This window comes from Epinephelus lanceolatus, chromosome 5, assembly GCF_041903045.1.
Source record: "Epinephelus lanceolatus isolate andai-2023 chromosome 5, ASM4190304v1, whole genome shotgun sequence".
Lineage (NCBI taxonomy): Eukaryota > Metazoa > Chordata > Actinopteri > Perciformes > Serranidae > Epinephelus > Epinephelus lanceolatus.
Window position 1 is genome coordinate 11,990,907 of NC_135738.1, and position 18,340 is coordinate 12,009,246.

General features: G+C 41.3%; 1 protein-coding gene across 5 annotated transcripts in view; it reads right to left on the bottom strand.

The window, feature by feature from the left end:
* Positions 1-2,766: 2,766 nt before the first annotated feature.
* lingo1a (leucine rich repeat and Ig domain containing 1a) overlaps positions 2,767-18,340 on the bottom strand; it is a 202,998-nt gene continuing 187,424 nt past the window's right edge. For all 5 annotated transcript variants that reach the window (XM_033635663.2, XM_078167713.1, XM_078167714.1 and 2 more), the window contains one exon: positions 2,767-6,799. In XM_033635663.2, coding sequence (XP_033491554.2) covers positions 4,940-6,787 — 1,848 coding nt within the window. In that variant the 5' untranslated portion in view covers positions 6,788-6,799 and the 3' untranslated portion in view covers positions 2,767-4,939. The remainder of the gene's footprint in view (positions 6,800-18,340) is intronic.

Sequence of the window (18,340 nt, forward strand, 5' to 3'; positions counted from 1 at the left end):
CCTGACCTAGAAATTTAAGCACAGATCTAATATCTGAGGAATGAAAACAATGGATGTCTCCATTACTCCCCAGGGCTCCGAGGCCTCAAGAATAGCTTCTCTCCTCCTCTATTCTGCCTGTCTGTTTTCAAGTCAGAAGATAAATGAGCATGCTTTGATACAGCTTGAGGAAAAAAAGAACGTCAAAAGTCCCCATGGAGCCCTAAGCAAGGAAGCAAGGATGTGGAATGAAAAGGAATGGGACAGAGATCCAAACTTAATGCAGAGCAGCACCGTGCTTTATGAAACTAGGCTGTCCTACTCAGATCCCTGGTCATTTCCCATAACCTTCAAAGGCTAACCTAATTTCCTCTTGTTTCACTAAGAGACACTCCAAAATAAAACCGTTATTCAGTGCTATTATTCTTTGTTTCAATTTGAAGTTCACTCACTAATTACTATTATCATTCTCTCTTTTAAACAAATGTACAGTGTGAATTAATAATATACCCTATACATATCTTAATGTTTGTGATCCTTTACTAATGGTGGGTAATTAATGTTTAGAGGCCAGCCAAGTGAAGAAGTGAACTAGCAGTGCCCCTGTAAACAAGTAATTAGCGCCGAAACATATGACGTGAAATTACCTTGCGGTCTGCATCATCATTTAATGAGGTATTCAATCAAAGAAATCCAACATTAAGTTGCTTATTTGGTCACTGATAGACAAAAAATACACTCAAATGCTCAGCTAGACTTCAGCTTCTGCTCATTAGGAAACTCTCACTAGAAACTGTTTCTCTTTCATTGATCTGTAATGATGACGAAGAAACTGTATCAAGGTCAATGGGACTCAGCTTACAGTGGCCTGTAAGTGAAATGATCAATGAGGTCATAAAGTTACAGTAGTGACGAATGAAAGAGTTTCACAGCCAGAGATCTCAGCACCTGGAGAAGTGGTTGTCATTGGTACGATCTAGGGATCAACCAATTGTTTCAGGGTGATTCCAATACCACTTCATAGTAATCAAGGCGACTGATCAACAGTATACATTTGCAGTCAAATGAAAATCCTAGTGTACAACTTAGAATGAGATGAACTTCACAAACAGCCGTTCCCTTCTTTGGATGTATTGCAGCCTGCCCTTCCTGGTGTTGATCTGTTTTATAACCTCTGCAATTACACCTCCAAAACACTAGTTGGCGGTGTAGTTTTTATGCCTCTGTGTTCCTGTTAAATGCAGTTAAGTTTGATTCAACTAAAACACCTAAAACACACATGGAACATGGCCTCATAGCAACACCATTAAATAAAGTACAAATTCGGCTCTGTTATAACTTAAAAGGAACTGATGCACCAAGCCGACGGTCGGCCATCTGTCAAAGTTGGACTGTTGGTGAGTGTCTGCTGCCTCGTCGGCCCCCATCGGCTTTTGCGTCAGCGACAGTGGAACCTGGTGATTGAAATCACTCTGACTGGCATTTCAGCCCAGCGCATGAGAGGAGAAACAGGAGTGAGAAAAATGAACAAAAAGCTAAAGTCAAGAGACCAAAACAAACTTGTTATATTAGGTCAGATTATTTTTCTTTAGTCATTGAGCTTTTTAGCAGAAACATTTGATGGTTTGTGTTGCTGTTCACTGGCGCACAGTAAATATGCTTTGTTCTTTCAACATTGAATTGTGTTGTTGATGTGCTAACGGCCTAACTAGCATTGAGACAGTCTCCCGGTTTCCCTTTTTGAAAGTGGATTACAGACGACTGTAGTCTGCTGGTGTGGAGAGTTATTTCTTCTCACGCAAGCGCAGAATGCACATGCAGGTTGACGGTCAGCTGTAGTCTATGTGGTGTGCTCATGTGCAACTTTTTTGGCTGAGACACGGCGATATCAGGCAATGCAGCAGGGGGCTTTTGGTGCCGCTAATTCTCTGAGGTCGGATTAGTGTGTCTGGGCCCTTAGGTTCGAAGACTAAAATGATTGTTTTTTGCCAGACCCACATATACAACATGCTAACGTTATTAGCACAAGCCAATGAAATTTTACATTGTGTAAATTAACCTAGCTTGGTGGAGTTTTCCTGACAGTCACAAACGTGCTGCTGTCCCAAATGAAGGTTTCCATCCTGAGTTCAATGCGTATTGGCAAGTCCACGCTACATACCTCTGGTGTATGACATGTATGTTTTGTCAGTGATCAAATGTTTATAGTTAATGACCTATAATAAACTCGACACATTTATCGCCCACATTCAAGTGATGTCTTACTCCGTCTTTTGTTCCTTGAGGTTCTTGTACTCATACAACTGAAGTTTCATCCAATGACTACTGTTACTACTTGTGGAACGGTGCCATCAGAAACACTGGGTGTTTTTGCAACTTCATGTTATTGGATTTTGATGTTTAACAACTTCAGTAATATCTGCTGCCTTCCGTTTGACATAGTTCCACTCACTGATCAGAGCAGCTCCAGTCGGGGTTCGTTGCCTGACTTATTACTCTTGACGTGCAACACTGAGGGACATTGACACTGAGGGAGGCAACAGAGTGGAGACTGCAGACAGAGGCAGGTGGCAGCATCAGAGCTGAAGTACTGCATTTTTCAATAAATTAATTTTGTCGGCTATCGGATGAAAAAAATATTGATTCCCTTGAATTGTAAAAAAGGTGAATATCATGGCCAATAATTCGTCAATCCTTAGTATGAACCAACGTTATCCAAACCCCACACATACCCAGCTGAAGTCCTGACTAACAGCACCTTCAGAATCAAGATAGGACCATCATGTGTTTAAAAAAGTCCATAGATTGTTTAATACAACATACCATATTCTCAACAATTCAACATCAACGAAATTTTGTTAATTAAAAAAAAAATCTGCATATTACCTTTATTGCACAGAACAATTTGAATGTATTTTCCATAGATTTCTTTTTTCAGATCTTTTTTTCTTCTTTTTTTTGTAAAAAGTTGGCTTGGACTACATGGTCAATATAGTCCAGGGTCAAAATAAAAAAGAAGGAATAACAGAAACAAAAAACAGGATCCCGGGATCACTCGGGACCAAAAAAAGGCTAGGTACAGTAGCCACACTTTGAACGAAGAGAGCATTCATAATCAGCAAGAGGGAGAACCATGAGCCATATCCAATGATTTTTTTTTCCTTTATGCAAAACGGATTACACCAAAGCTGCTTCAGATTGCTCCATGGGTGAAACCATCTGTGTCACTCGAACCATCTGCATATTCTGTCCATACTTCCAGCCCATTACTGTGTCGTTGTCTGTAATGTCATCCATCATAAATAACTTGGCCTTTATCCTCACACACGTTTGCAAAGCCCAGCTGTCCACAGTGTGTACTTGAAAAGGAAAGGCTGTAACCTCAGATTTTATATGCAGGACCAACTGGGAGCATAATATGCGCAGTTCCTTTCCCCCTGACAAACATTGCACATTTCTGGGGAATAGCAAACCTGTTAATGATCCTGGAAGGTAATATTTCCATGGCTTTGATGGGGGTGGGGTGGGGGGGGGAGCATCGGCATAAATAAATCATTGATTTCATAAAACGATCAAGAAAAATAACCAACAATGAAAGAAATATTCTACAGCTTGAGGAGCACATTGTATCCAAAAACGTGAGCACCACAACTTTTATTCCTCACAATCATGTTGAGCACAAAATAATACCGTTACGTAACAGTTTCTGAAATGCAATTTTAAAAAGGCAGGGATAAGCGCTTATGGTATCAAGGTACCATTTTGTTTGATGGCAAAACCCTGGGCTAGATGCTGCATCTATTGTTGGTACAAAGCCCCATCATATCAGCAACATCACACATTTGCTTTCTTTATCATGCCCTCAATCCATGCGTGTGTGTGTGTGCACAGTCTGGTTACATCTGAAAATTAGGGATGAGGGATACTGATATCAGATACTGGGCTCAAACAGCTTTGTTAAAGCATTTCCCCAATGCTAAGATCCTATAAAGAGCCTTGCTGAACAACAGGATTTGCTGCTACTTGTCAGTACTAATTTATGTCATTTGTATTTCTAAAAATAGAATATTTGGACTTAGCTTTTGGCAGATTTTTATGGTGCAGTACTGACAATTGGTCACCCCTGTACCACTGAACCTATGTGTTTTCAGAGCACTTATATTAGTGTATCATTCTGTTTTTTGGGTCACATAATGACCGATGTAAACTGTTTTACAGCAATCGTCATTGTACTTTCTTGGGTTTAGCTGCTGTGACATTCACATTAGGTTCTATGTAGTTCCTCACATACAGTTTTGCATTTGAATTGTGCCATACTGTGTTATGTGTTTCTGCTAATTGCTGGGACAAACTTGTTTTCATCAGGTGTTGTGACACAGATATACATTTAATGGATTACAGAACAATCATCACTGTAGGAAAGGAAACAGACCATACCGTATGTAGCACATAGTATAATGATGATGTACATGAAATGCATCAACGTCGTATAAATGTGCTCATCAACCCATACAAATCCCATTCATAACTTGACATCTAACCTCGGAATTAAAAAAACAAACACTAAATTAAAAAAATACAGACAAAAAACAGCGATGGACAAAATATGATCTGCCCCTCGCATTCTGGCTGTTTGAAGTGTTTTTTCTTTTCTGATATATTTTTCCCAGTATAAATCCACAGGAATATGAACTGCTTATGACAAATCTGACTTTCAATTAATGCCCCCGCAGGCCTCGTAGAAACCACCAGTGCCCCGTAGCACTGGATGTGCTTTCATTTCCCTCTCACTTGTGAAAGTCAGGAATTGCCCTCCTCTCTAGTAACTTCAGTCAGGAAAAAAACATTACTCTATGTTAACAGACCAGGATCCACAGGTTTGTAAGGGAGGAAAGAAAATGTCTTCTTTTCCATTTGTCTTATTTTTCGAGTTCAAAAATGAGTAAATCCCACAGCTCCGTTAAATCATTTTCATGTTAAACTTGCGAGGAGCATCCACCGTGCTGCTGCTCATGCCAGCGTCCGATTTCCGTGGCACGTACTCGATCTCGATGTTGTGCTTGGTGTTGCCTTTACCTCTGCTCCAAAGGAAGAGCAGTACCAAGCAAAACAAGACGACACCAAGAAAAGAGATGAAGCCCATTGTGGTGGCGATGATCAACGTCTTTATATCAAAGGGGAAAGGGGCGTTGGCTCTTGTACCGTTAGCACCAGTTTCTGTGGGCTGGTTGGAGATGAAGGCAAAAGTCTTGTTGGGCTGGTGTGGCCAGTCAGGCGAGTAGCTATGAATGTGCAGGTGAGCAAGAGAGGTGTCATTTCCGCCCGCGTTGCTTGCTATACACACATATGTACCATTGTCTTGAATCTGGGCATAGCGAACCTCGAGGGTGCCGTCTGGCAACACAGAGAGCCTTCCAATTGTCTTGGTGGTGATAAACTTTTTCTGCGGGGAGAGCCACATTATCACTGGAGCAGGATCTCCATCTGCTTGGCAAGCAAAATGAACAATGGCTCCCTCATCAACAAATTTCTGCTGGGGCTTGCGATCCCTAATCCTCGACTTGCGACACGTGAAGTAGTTGGGCTGCAGAACATCCGGGAAGTCTTTGAATTCTTTGCCTTGGACAAACTCAGGGGAGGCACAGGTGGGCTGCTGCCTGTTGAAGTTCAGTCTCCAGCGTCGGCGGAAAACCCATAACAGTCGGCAGTCACAGGCCAGGGGATTATCATACAAGGCAAGGGTTTCCAGGTTGCCAACTGAATGGAAAGCCGACTCCTCTAAAGTGCTAAGAGAGTTTCCAGACACGTTTAGAATCTTCAGGTAGTTCAGACCACGGAAAGAGTAGGGCTCAATCATTGCCAGTCTGCCTCCTACCAGGTGAAATTCCTGCAGACGCAGAAGATCATGGAGCTTATTCCCCTCGATGGTGTGGATTGGGTTATATGAAAGATTAAGAAAGCGCAAATAAACCAAGTGCCGCAGGGCTACATAGGGAATTGTGGTCAGGTTGGCATTTGCGATGGTCAGGGAGGTGAGATTTAATCCATACAAGCAATTTGGGGTCATCGTATCCAGATATGGCCAATTGGCTATTTCCAACACTTTGAGCCGATACAGCCGTTTGAAGGAGTAATCCCGTATGACATTGATATTGAGGAGGCGCAGCCTGAGTGTGATCAGACTGTGAAGGTGGGTGAAAGCCTCTGTTGGCACAGAGGACAAGTTGCACTTCTCCAGACTCAGGTGCTCAAGGCTACTCAGGCCATGAAAAGCCCGGTGGGAGATAAAAACCAGGTCGTTATCACCCACCTCTAAAGACCGCAGGTTGTACAAATCCTGGAACATGTAGTCCAACAGGATGACGATCTTGTTCTCACTTATGTCCAGCTGCGTGAGATTGCTCAGGCCTGTGAAAACGCCGAGCTGGATCAACTTGAGCTTGTTGCTACGCAACCCCAATGTCCGCAAGCCGTAAAGGTTGTTGAACGCTCCGGGTTCTATAGTGGAGATCGTGTTTTCGCTGAGCTCCAGGTGTTCCAGGTTGGGAAAGGTGGCAAACTCGTCTGGGTTGATGGTTCTGATGCGGTTCTTGCTGAGGTCCAGCAGTCTCGTTTCTGCAGGAATGCCCTCAGGAACTGTCATGAGCTTCTTGCGGTGGCACATCACAGAGCGCTCTTGAACATTGCACTCACAGCGGGATGGACAGCCTGTAGTGGAGCCAGACAGCACGGTGCCCAGCATCAGGATCAGAATGGGCTGCCAGCAAGCCACCAGGTAGCTGTGCCCAGTCGCTTCCCCGGCCGCCATCTTATCGGTTACCTGGGGAGACACAGAGAAGAGGAAAAACATTTAGTCCTGAAATGAATCTCAAACAACTGACACACTGATGATTTTTACTGCCAAACACTGTAAAAGATGTTGACATTAAATGGAGGTTGTGTAACATTAAAATATATCAGCTCAAACAGGGATTTTAAGAGAACATTCAAATGAGGTTGTATGACATGGTTTAATATCACTGAGCTGATATTCAAATATGCAGCTCTGCTAAATTCAGCAATGTCACATCATATGAGATGGAAGTAGTGTCCAGCAGTGTAAACTGACAGCAGTATGAACTTCTATTAAAACACTTTCCTTCGGCCACTGTGTCCGTTTTCTGCCACACAGTTAGTTAAAGAATCACAAGTGCTAAAAGGATGCCATTCTTGTGTGACACAATTCCCAACAGAACAGAGTATGAATCCGGGTGCAATATTCATGCCACACACTCAAGATGAATAGAGGTGGGCGGTTACGAGGAATAAGGTATGTGCTTGCATAATTGAGAGTGCTGACAGTTTTGAATTCTGCATCGTTCCATTTTTCCGCACAGAGCTTCAAAAGGTATTTCAAATGCAAGCAGCTGCTGTGAATGCACAGAATTCTATCAGACCTATTTGCTATATAGAAGAGGAAGTACTGATCCTAGCAAGAAAATCAAAGGCCAAGTAATTCTAGTAATCTACATACATCTTGCACTGCACAGTCACTGTGCCTGCTGTATGCTGAACACTATTTCCCCCGCACACCTTGCAGACGATCAATCAGTCAATGCTCTCAGCCTGATATGAAGTGAAGGGGCGCAGCTTCAAGTGGAATTAACAGCATTTTTCAAGACGGTTATCCAATTCATGCTGTGTCACAGACACGTGCTGAGCACATCTGTGGTTTGTTCTGGTTGCATAAATTCTTTTTTCCACCCCTACTCTCTTTTCATCCTACCTCTACTCTGAATTCGCTGTCAGGGTTGAAAAAAAAAAACACAGTAGGGGGGATGGGGTGGCAGTAACAGGAGGATGCAATCAAAGACGGATGGTGGCAAGTGTGATGTATGTGCTGTGGCTGACACACGGCTTGTGCAATCCTTTACGATAAAATATAGAGCATACACCACCAGGGAATTGGATACTGAGAGATAAATACAGGATTTAAGAGTAAAAAAACAAACCATATTTAATATCAATGTCATCTGTTAGCATGCCTCAACTCCTTCCACTAACAATTGAATTAAGTATTTATTTGATCAAGCTAGAATATGCACAAAATTATTCATATTATAGCGTGAATCTGGAGCATCATTTATTTATGCTATGATCTGCAGACAGTGATTCTGAAACATTAGTTGTATGAAGGGTCCAGCAGTAAAAAGGCAAATGGACTTAAAGAGTAATGATTTAGGATTTAAATGAATCATTTAATCACTTAAATTGTGTTGGATTCCAACATTTAAACACATGTATTTGGATTGTTATTCAGTGATGTGATGAAATGTGCAAGAAAAAAAACCCAGACGAAAAAAAATCCTTCACATCTAGTTCACACTCATCAAGACATGTCTCTGGGGGACGCCTGTCTGTGTGTGATGGCTGTTGTCACAATATGTAGAATTTTGCCAGTGGTATGCAGTTTCATCTCCTGCTCTAAATTTGCCTTTAAAGTCGATTGCCAGCCGGTCACATGGTGCTTTTGTCCTGATCCACACAATGTTTGTGGAGAGAAGGATAGTGCAAATGTTTGTGCCTCAGCAGATTTCATGGACCATATTACATGTGACAGATTGAGACTGTAGAGAAACAGGGAGGAAAAATCTGTAATATTATGGTTGACAGTTAATTATGGGGTGACATGTTGCCACCATTGTGGTCAACACTAATAACTTTTTTTTGCTGCTAAACCAATCGACAACTGGACATCAGACTCATCAAAAAAAGGGGGGTTTATGGTTTCGATTTACTTCAATTTCTTTTTATTCCCTCTGAGGTCAAAGTTCAAATTGGGGATTTGATGATACCATCTGTAATCAAGTGAAACCAAGACATTTCAAAACAGGCAGAGATGATGGTGCGCCCCGAGACCAAAGACGTGCAACGTAGCCCGCTGTGCTCCTCGCTGCGTCCAGCCATCCTTAATCATTCTTATACGTTAACCCACATTGATCAAGTCAGTGCTGAGCGCTGCGAGATGGAGTGTCGTGGGGCTTTGTATGGCATGCTAAGACACCTTAGAAGAAGGAGTGGCCTTATTGCCGAGCTCAATTCCATCTGTCATCCTCTATCATGTGGCTTTCGCATATTGGATATCAGTCAATGAGATGCTATTATGTCCAACTCTATTACCACTGACACTGAAACCCAATCAGGAAAATGATCAAATCATAATCCCTTGTTGGTAAAGCTGCATGACTGCAACTTCAGCAGGTTATGGACCCCAGTCAGGCATTTTAATGAGTCCTGGCACTCCTCTACCCAGGGTCAAAGTCCCCACAAAGTAACACTGCACCTGATGACTCAAACATAATTCACTGGATCCTTTTTGAAGTTCTATTCGAAAGAGATGTTACTCAAGTTTTCAGAGTCATTCCTTCAGAATGTTTGCCCATGTATTTTATGACGGAGCAGCTTCACTGCACATGGCTTCAGCAGCAAATACGCAGAGAAACAAGTAAAGACGGGGACACATTAAGATGAAGAATGCCATCCGCGGGTAAACATTTGCAGCTCTGTTTTGTTAATGATCTAGTGTTATCATTCCCTCGCAGGCATGTAGTCTGAATGCAGTTCTTCATTCCAATCAGCACTCAAGTGAGCTCCCAGAGAATTACATTAATTGAGGTGAAGTGAGAGGGGGCGTGCTTCTTAAAGAAAAGAATGTGGTCGACGGGAAGTAAGACAGCGGTGCTGAATAAATGAGGGCCCACTGGTCCAAGACCAGTAATAACTAGATCAATGAATAGTGAGATTAATGCCTTTATGACAGAATCCTCTGGGATCCTGAAGATGTTGCCTGGAATTAGAAGGTAGATGGTGCCCTACAATATGTGGCCATCTCATCAGTGGATGTACAATCATTACAATCATAATTAAAGTCATTAAAGGGTACATTTTCCCATTTTTTTGTGTCTGAGTGACTAATGGACCTGCAGTTTTTGAAACTCATTCAGTATTGAGCAAGACAGCTGCAGCCGGCAACGGCTAAACAAGCTGCAATGAAATATTAATGGGGAATGTGTCAATGTACATCCACTAAAAGTGCTTGTTTTTGCCACTGACAGGTTTAGATTCTTGTTATAAGTGTCTGACAACATTATCCTCCTCCTACCCGAGCTTTTCTGGGATGCATTTTTGTATTTTTTCCTAGCTATTTGGGATGAGAAGGACCTGATAAGTATACAGAACTGAGAATTCCCTTTGAAGTTGCAACTATAAAATTTGATCAGGTTTTGTACCCTGTCCACTTTTGTGTCAGGATAGGCTGCAGACTGACTTCGCAGAGATGGCTACCAGTTTTTTTTTTAATACATGGATTACTGTGTTGTGCTTTTGCTACCACCAGACACATAAAAAATGTCCATGAACGATGACAACAGGTCAAAGATAAGCAGAATGAAGTATAAGGTGCAGCAAACTGTAATGTCCTCATATGACGCAGGGTCAGAGGAGGTTATGAAAGGGGGTCCATGTCATTGGTCCAACAGCCCATTGGTCCGCGGTGCTGAATGGCTCCCGGCGGGCGTATTTCTGCCTTGATGGTGCGCCGCGACCAGCTCTGGGTCAGCTGGGAAAGGCTTGAGGCGGAGCAGGCTCATGGCTTATGTGTTTGCCACTTTCTTTTTCATTTTAACCCACACCATGATCTTTTCCTGACCCTAACCAAGTGGTTTTTGTGCCTAAACCTAACCAGACCTTAACCACAGGGCATCATGATGATTTCGGAACGGACTTTGGAACAATGGGTTTAATATGGTCGGAACAATGGGATGTCGGACCAATGGGCTGTCGGACCAATGGGCTGTCGGACCAATGGGCAGTTCCCATGAAAGGACCCCTCCAGAGATAGACCTCTTTGTTAAACGGTAAGATCTGTTACGTTTAAGCAGAAACAGCCTCAAAATCGCAATCACAAGACCAACCAGACTCCATTAGAATATACAGTAGTTTTATCATTGTAATACAAGCGACATTCAAAGTCAACAGAAATGAAATTAAACTCACAAAAATCATCTTTGTTCATATTTCAACTGTTCCAACAATCAATAACTCTTGTTTGGTTGAGAAGAACCTTTAACTTACCCAGCTGTATGTAAAAACATGCTGACTCTACACATGCTAAAATTACTTATTATTCAAATGGAGTCTGGTTGGTTCAGCAATGATGATTTTCGGGCTGTTTCTGGTTAAACAAAAAGTGTTTTACTCTTTATAGAAAAGGTCTGTCTCAGTAGGGATCCCTTCCATATTGTTCTCTGACTTTTAGAATATTAATCTGAATCGGCCAGTGGCAGAAACACACACTTTTAATAGACGTAAATTGACGCTGCACAAATGCCCCAATTGGTTATTTTGCGGCTTGTTGTGCCCCTGCAGGCTGAAATGCTTTAGCTCAATACTGGAGCAATTTCAACAACTGTTGTCTCCATTAGTCACTTAGACACAATAACATGGGAGAACAGGATCCAGTATGAAAAATATTGAAGTTACCCTTTAAGTCAAGTTTATTGAAAAGTTTTAATAAATTTTGAGCTGTCTTATCGAGGAACATTGGCCACATGAGGGTTTCATTTAACCCTCTTTAAATTGGTTTTCTCCACAAATTTTCATGTTTCAAATCAAAATCAAATTAAAATCTCATCTAATAATGAAACAGTTATTTGTCAGAAAAGAGCATATTTTTCCACAATTCATCTTTGGTGCTTAAGATGTTTTGTTTTCTTGTATACAGAGACAACAGTGCTACAATGAGCACAGCCCAAATCAAAAAGATCAAGCCACCATTCTCATATAATTGTGAGTCTTCTTTTAGAGGGATGAAGATCTTTTTTCAGTCACTGTATTTAAACCTTGTGGTGCCACATGTTTAACAGGTTTTATGCACCCACTTGTTGTAAGCTGTTTTAATTGCTCCCTGTCCTCACGTAGCTTTAACTATCATGCCACTAAATCTTGCTCCACACGTCTGAATGAGGCTGTCTGTCATCATTAAGTTCTCCACAATAAGCACAATCAAACAGAAGTGGGGAGGGGTATTGTTACGACTTAAGCATCGCCCAGAGCTTTAGTTTACCTGTCACAAGACATCACTCCTGAGCTTTGTTAATACCATAGTTAAATACCTGTAAGCTTCTGGGAAATCCCTCAGATGATGCTGACGTTATCTGGAGCACAAAGTGTTAAAAGCCTTTAAAGCCCATTCCCCTGCAAAGTGCTTAGTCAGCTGGCAGGCTAATCCTGAATGGACAGACCCAGCTGCAGAATTTTATTTACTGTTAATATTTGCATGACTCTGATAGTCTATCCTGGGATAATTTGTGGTAAGCAGATGCCACTATACCCAATCTCCTCCTTATGTAGATGTAACAAATGCATATGTTGCAGTATGCCTGTTTTACCATACTATTACTGTCATTTGTCATCATATCAATTGTGTATGCTGATCCAGTTGCTGAGATTATGAATTAAACTGATTGGTAAGATGCTTATTGGTTCACTTCTTTGCAGTAAGTAGCAGTTATTATAACACAGAACATGTATATTGACAGCCACACTTTGGCTAAATCCATCTTAACCAGGAATGTCTGACCTTTAGCTCCCCAAGTAAGATCACTTTCACACTGCTATAATGTCGCCGAGCTGAATTTCGAGAGAAAGGTTACCCTTATGTCATTGAGAAGCTAAGCTGCCTGGTGGGATTGCTGGCTGGAGCCGGGCCTGTGAAATGGCAGGGCTTAAATGTAAGCCGACGCCCGACAGATGGACAGCAAAGCCCTAATCCAGGCGAAGAAGCTGGTTGGTGCAACAAGGTGCAGAATTCCAACGGTGGCCAGCTGTTGTCCTGATGAAACTCTGCCATGAAACCTGTCGACACGTCCCTCCCGAACTTCACCTCCAAAAAGGGTCATATGCTTTCCTCTGCAGGTGCTCTGCTTACTGATGTAGAATTCCATCTCATGGCTACGAATACATTTTATTAGAAAGTATATATTTTAAACTAGGAAAGCATCAACAGGAGGGGCGACATATCATGGATTGTGATAATAAAATAAGCTGATCACGATGAATTTCCATTATTGGGATAATCTTGAGTATCGTTTCCAGCAGCACCCAAAGAGACTCCTCGGCAACCAACAATGAAATGGACCCTGCAAACACAGGCTGCGTCCACACAACCTCAAATACCGCAAAAGATCTTACCGATTAGGGCTGCCCCCAACTAAAAATTTCCTGTGGAATAACCGAATAAATTAAATTCCCACACGGTCCAATCATGTAGGTTTTGATTTATTTTGACAGGGCTCAGCTTTTAATAGAGTTTCACATTTGCTTAGTTTTTCTGCAACTAAGCGACCAATAAAATTTTGCCGACAAATGACCTTTCTGGTCGACTAACTTTGTTCAACCATTAGGCGGCAACCTTATTGATGATGATTCTGTAACACTATTTCACAGCATCACAAACTATGGCCTCCAAAGTGACCAAATTGGAGCAACTGAAATAACTAATCTAATACAGTGATATACAACTTACAGCCAATGGGCCAGATTTGGCAGAGGTCTGGTCTAACCCTTGAATGTCCTCAAATCCAAGAAACATACCTGCGTAAGCCTGATCCGTGTGGAGTGCTGTAACTGTATTTGCCATTAGGGTGAGATGAGTGAGGTCAGTAAATTTCGAAAACCTGAAAACAGGAATTTACTTATTATTACATATGCTGCTAAATATAATCAATGTTTGTATTTTAAGTGGCCCCTGGCCTCCTGTCATTTTGCAAAAGAGGCCCCTGAGCAAAGCAAGTTGAGTATGCCTGCTTTGAAGCAATAAAAACTGAATGTTATAACCTTCATGACAGCAGGATGCATTGCAGGACTTTTCTACTAGTCTGCATTACTTATAGCGAGGTGTACCTAATAAACTGGTCACTAGGTGCCTGTACTGTATATAAGCACAAATATGTATTAGTTTTTCTATCTGAATAAGACCTTTGTGTGAGAATTGGTTTACAAGAGTAGAGCTGAAAGAACTCTGGTGTTTTTTTCCCATCCAAACACACTGTTATCCATCATTTTTTTAAGGGTCCTCAAGCCTTCAGACATTTAATCCCAAAAGCCACACAGCCTGCTGACCTTTGCTCTGACCTTATTGAGTGGTCTGGGTGGTAGGCGAAGTGGTCGATCAAATACATTATTATTGTTGTTATGATCACAGGTTCCATGGTTTTGCTGTATTTTTTATTATTTTCATGATTGCAAATAATAATTAAACAAATTGGATGGAAATGTAAAATTAAGTGGGACTTCCCCTCAAGAGGATCTGTTTACTCACTGTGTGTTATTTTTTAAAATAAAACAAACAAATTGCTAATGATAATGGCAAAACTCCATAATTTCTAAATGGGTGACACTGTGTGCAGAGATCACTACTCTAATGATTGCGGCTGTTAAAACTCTGAAAGTCATGTTTCATTGCACCCAAGATCACCCAGGCTCCTAATTTGGGCAAGCTTTTTACAGATGTGGTGGGGTATTACGTCTGCGAGAGGGAGTGTGTGTCCTTGTGTGGTGTTCCATCATTATTAAGCTCATTAGCCCCGTCTCCCCAGCTCTGTTCAGAGAATCACCATTAATTTTTGCTTCTTAAGGAGATGTGTTTTCAAAGATGAACAGCCTCCAGAATGTCAGACTTTAAAAAAGTGGATGCAGGATTTTGGAAGCACTCAGATCAGCACTCACTAATGAGAACCCACAGTCCTTTCACTACATCCAGAAAGTAAAAATAGAAGCCTGCCAAATAGTGTTGTTTGGAGGAATAACAAAAAATCCAATATCGTTTTCTGATCAAAGCCATTTGAGTTCAAAACAATGTTAATGATGTGTATGATTTGACCACTAACAGTTGCATATTTTAACACCTTTTAACTATGTTACCTTTATTTAAAGGAAGCTACAGGAAGTTAAGTGACGCTAACAAAATCAAAGAAGACAGTATTTCTGACACACAATGTTCTTGTGAATAGTATGTCTGGTATCTAAAAGATACAACCATTACAGTCTAAATGTGGGCAGTATGATCTCTAAGAAAAACTTATGCTAGGTTCACACTACACAACATTTTTGTCCGTTCCGACAGACGCAATGTCAGATTAGGCGATTGTGGGGACATAAAATCATGCCGTGACTTGTCCAACAGACTACACGTTCGTCCATGACCAATTGTTGCTGATCGTCTTTCATGAGGTGCGTGATGTCACTGTGTTCTTGTCCTGTTTTTATTACTATTATCTCAGTCACTATGGCTGTTCATGTCCCAGCTGAAATGTTATTGTAGTAATGTAAAAAGCGCCACCAGATGGCAGGAGCTATACTCTGCAAGTCACTGAATCCTCCACAACAAGTTCCTGCAAATGTTTCACAATAAAAGCCTGTTTAGAAAATAAAGCGATTCTCTCAACCAAAGTTATAAGGGGCTTTAATCTTAAACAGGAACAGGAAGTGCTGAGTTTGAAATGATGGCGCAATGCATTAATTTTATCAAGGCAAACGGGATTAAAAAGTATAAATATAAAAGTACAGAGGGAATAATAAATAATGGCCCGTTTCTAATGTAGTCTGTTTCAAATGACGCTGCTACCCTCTGCAGTTGTGGTAAGTAAAAGCCCCACTAGTATATTTTTTTATTTCCTTGCTTTATGTCCGTCTCAGTTATGAAGAGGTAACATTGTTTGCTAGCTTGATGCTAATGGCAGTACTCACTGGGTTGCTAAAGTCCCACTGCTGTTTCGCACCATCATTTCCCCCCTTTACTAAGTGTAACGTCCCTAGAGGAAATATCAAAAACCCTGCTGCTGTCGTACAGTTCTCTACAGCAGCAGATCACTCTTTGTTTCTATTGGTCAAAGTGACTACCCTGGAAATCGTGAGTTCTCGCGAGAGCTCAATTTGAATTTGCTCAGCGAGTCACTCTGGCAATCAGTAATGATGCTCATTACCCATGCCGTTGGAGCCGAGCTGCACCAATCACATCAGTGTATCTTATAGGCGGGCCAGAGGCGAGCTAAACAGATGATGACAGCGCTGCGACGACGAAGTCCGGAATCAGTCAGTAAACATTGCAAGATGGCTACGGATGAACACCAGTTGTTTGAAACGGCTTTGGCCGCTACAATGAACGAGTTAGACTTGGCTTTTTCTCTAAAAGAGGAACAGAAGACGGCGCTTGAGTCTTTCCTTTGCAAGAAGGACGTTTTTGCTGTTTTGCCGACGATACGGCAAGAGTCTAATCTACCAGTTAGCTCCGCTGGTAGCGCTCTGGATACGTCACCCCGTGTATTGTTCTGATTGGTCGTAGTGTTATCCAATTGCGTGCAGTGATATTTACAAATGCATGCTTGGTGCCACCCCTCGAGTTGGGCCATTTGCATTACTCATAGCCAGACCCTAAATCTTTCTAGATTTGGGTCTGGATTTCCATGCTCCAAAGTGACGGCTGTGACGGGAGAAGTTGTGAATGACAGAAAGACAATCAATCATGCTAAACTTTCTGTTGGAACGTTGTGAGGTGTCCCAGACGTGGCGTTGGTTGTCGTCTACTATGTCACACTACACAAGATGAAACGATGGATTATCGCTTACGGCACTCATCGTCATTCACGATCCAAGCCTACACCGTACGAAGCTGTGTTGGGCTATGATCGGCTGATATCGTGTAGTGTGAACCCGGCATTATTGGCATTTTGGATATGGCACAGGTACACCTTCACTATTCATTTTACTCAGCTACAATAGTAATCTCATATTAGAGCTGGGCAATATGGAGAAAATTGAATATCTTGATATTTTTGACCCCATACCTCTATCGATATTGCAATAATAACGTAGGGTTGACTGTAAGTGCTTTAACAAAATATTTACACAATGAGGTTTCTGATAAATAATCATCAGTAATGTGGATATAACACAAAGTGGGTAAAAAAAAGAGCTAGAACAATCTGGTAAATTAAGAAAATTACCTCACTTAACTGTAATGCAGCCTTTAAAGACAACTCTTATTGTATACATATCCAAAATCTAAGACGATATCTAGTCTCATATCATGATACTGATATAATATTGGTATATTCCCCAGTCCTTTTTCATAGTAATATCAGTAATGCATTCTATGGCCACAGAAAGGCAAAATGTAAGCTGTATCAAACCATTATTAACCAGTATCACAGTATCAGTTCCCATAGCTCTAAAAGCAACCAATTCAATCTCTACACTGATATAACCTTGATCAGATTTCTTTGAAGTGCCTCTGAAGTGCAAAAATATTTGATTTTATTCATGTTGAGTTTTCACTGCGCATTTCTGTTTCTTTGAAGCCTGTCAAGCATTTTTGCATCAAAAGTGAAGTTGTGGTTCACGAAACTAAAAAGTATTCATCAAATACTGATGCTTTGGAAATATGATAAAATGGCTCATTTGCAAACCAATTATGTTAAACAAGTTGCTAATTCTAAAACAGCATGAGCTTTGCATCATTTTATTTTTCTCTATCTGTTCTATCCATTGTTTTTTCTGTGTGCTGCTGCAAGTTTTGTTGATTTGAACTGAACAAGGCTGAGAATCTCTGTGGGGCTTTACTTTGGCACAGCAGTGCTTGAGCTAATTGCTATCATCAGAATGCTAACATGCTCAGAACAGCAATGCTAAATCCTGATGGTTAACAGGTATTACGTGTACACAAGCGACAAACCCCCGGGCTGAAAAATGGAGCCAACATGGAGTTACTAAAAACTGCAGTTCCTCTGATGGCCACATGAGGCTGGCTCCAATAGTGAGTCAATCCCCACTGACCACCATGTTAAAACTGTCCAACTTTACAGCATAAATAAACATGTTTACAGCCTGGTACAAAAATATGTTTGTGCTCTTTAGCTATTTTTCTTATTCATGACAACTGTATGAGAGATTAACTTTTACATAACTCACACAATTACATTTTATTGAAGCTTAAAGTTATGCTTAAATATGGGCGTGGTTTGAATGGCAGGCTGTCTGCTAGGTGTCCCCTCAGCTAATTCAAGTCACTCAACCACCCTCATCTTCCCCAGCTCCACCCTCTTGTCCAAATATGGCCACTTCTGGCTCCAAAACTCCAAGATGGCGACAGCCAAAATGCCAAAAATGGGGGTTTACAAACCAATGGGTGACATCACAGTAGCTACATTCATTATCTATACAGTCTTGTTGGTTTAGCCCGCTAACACTTGCTAATTATCACAAAACACAAAGTACACTACACGTGGTAACTTTACAGTCTGATAGAATACAAGACTTGAGGCTG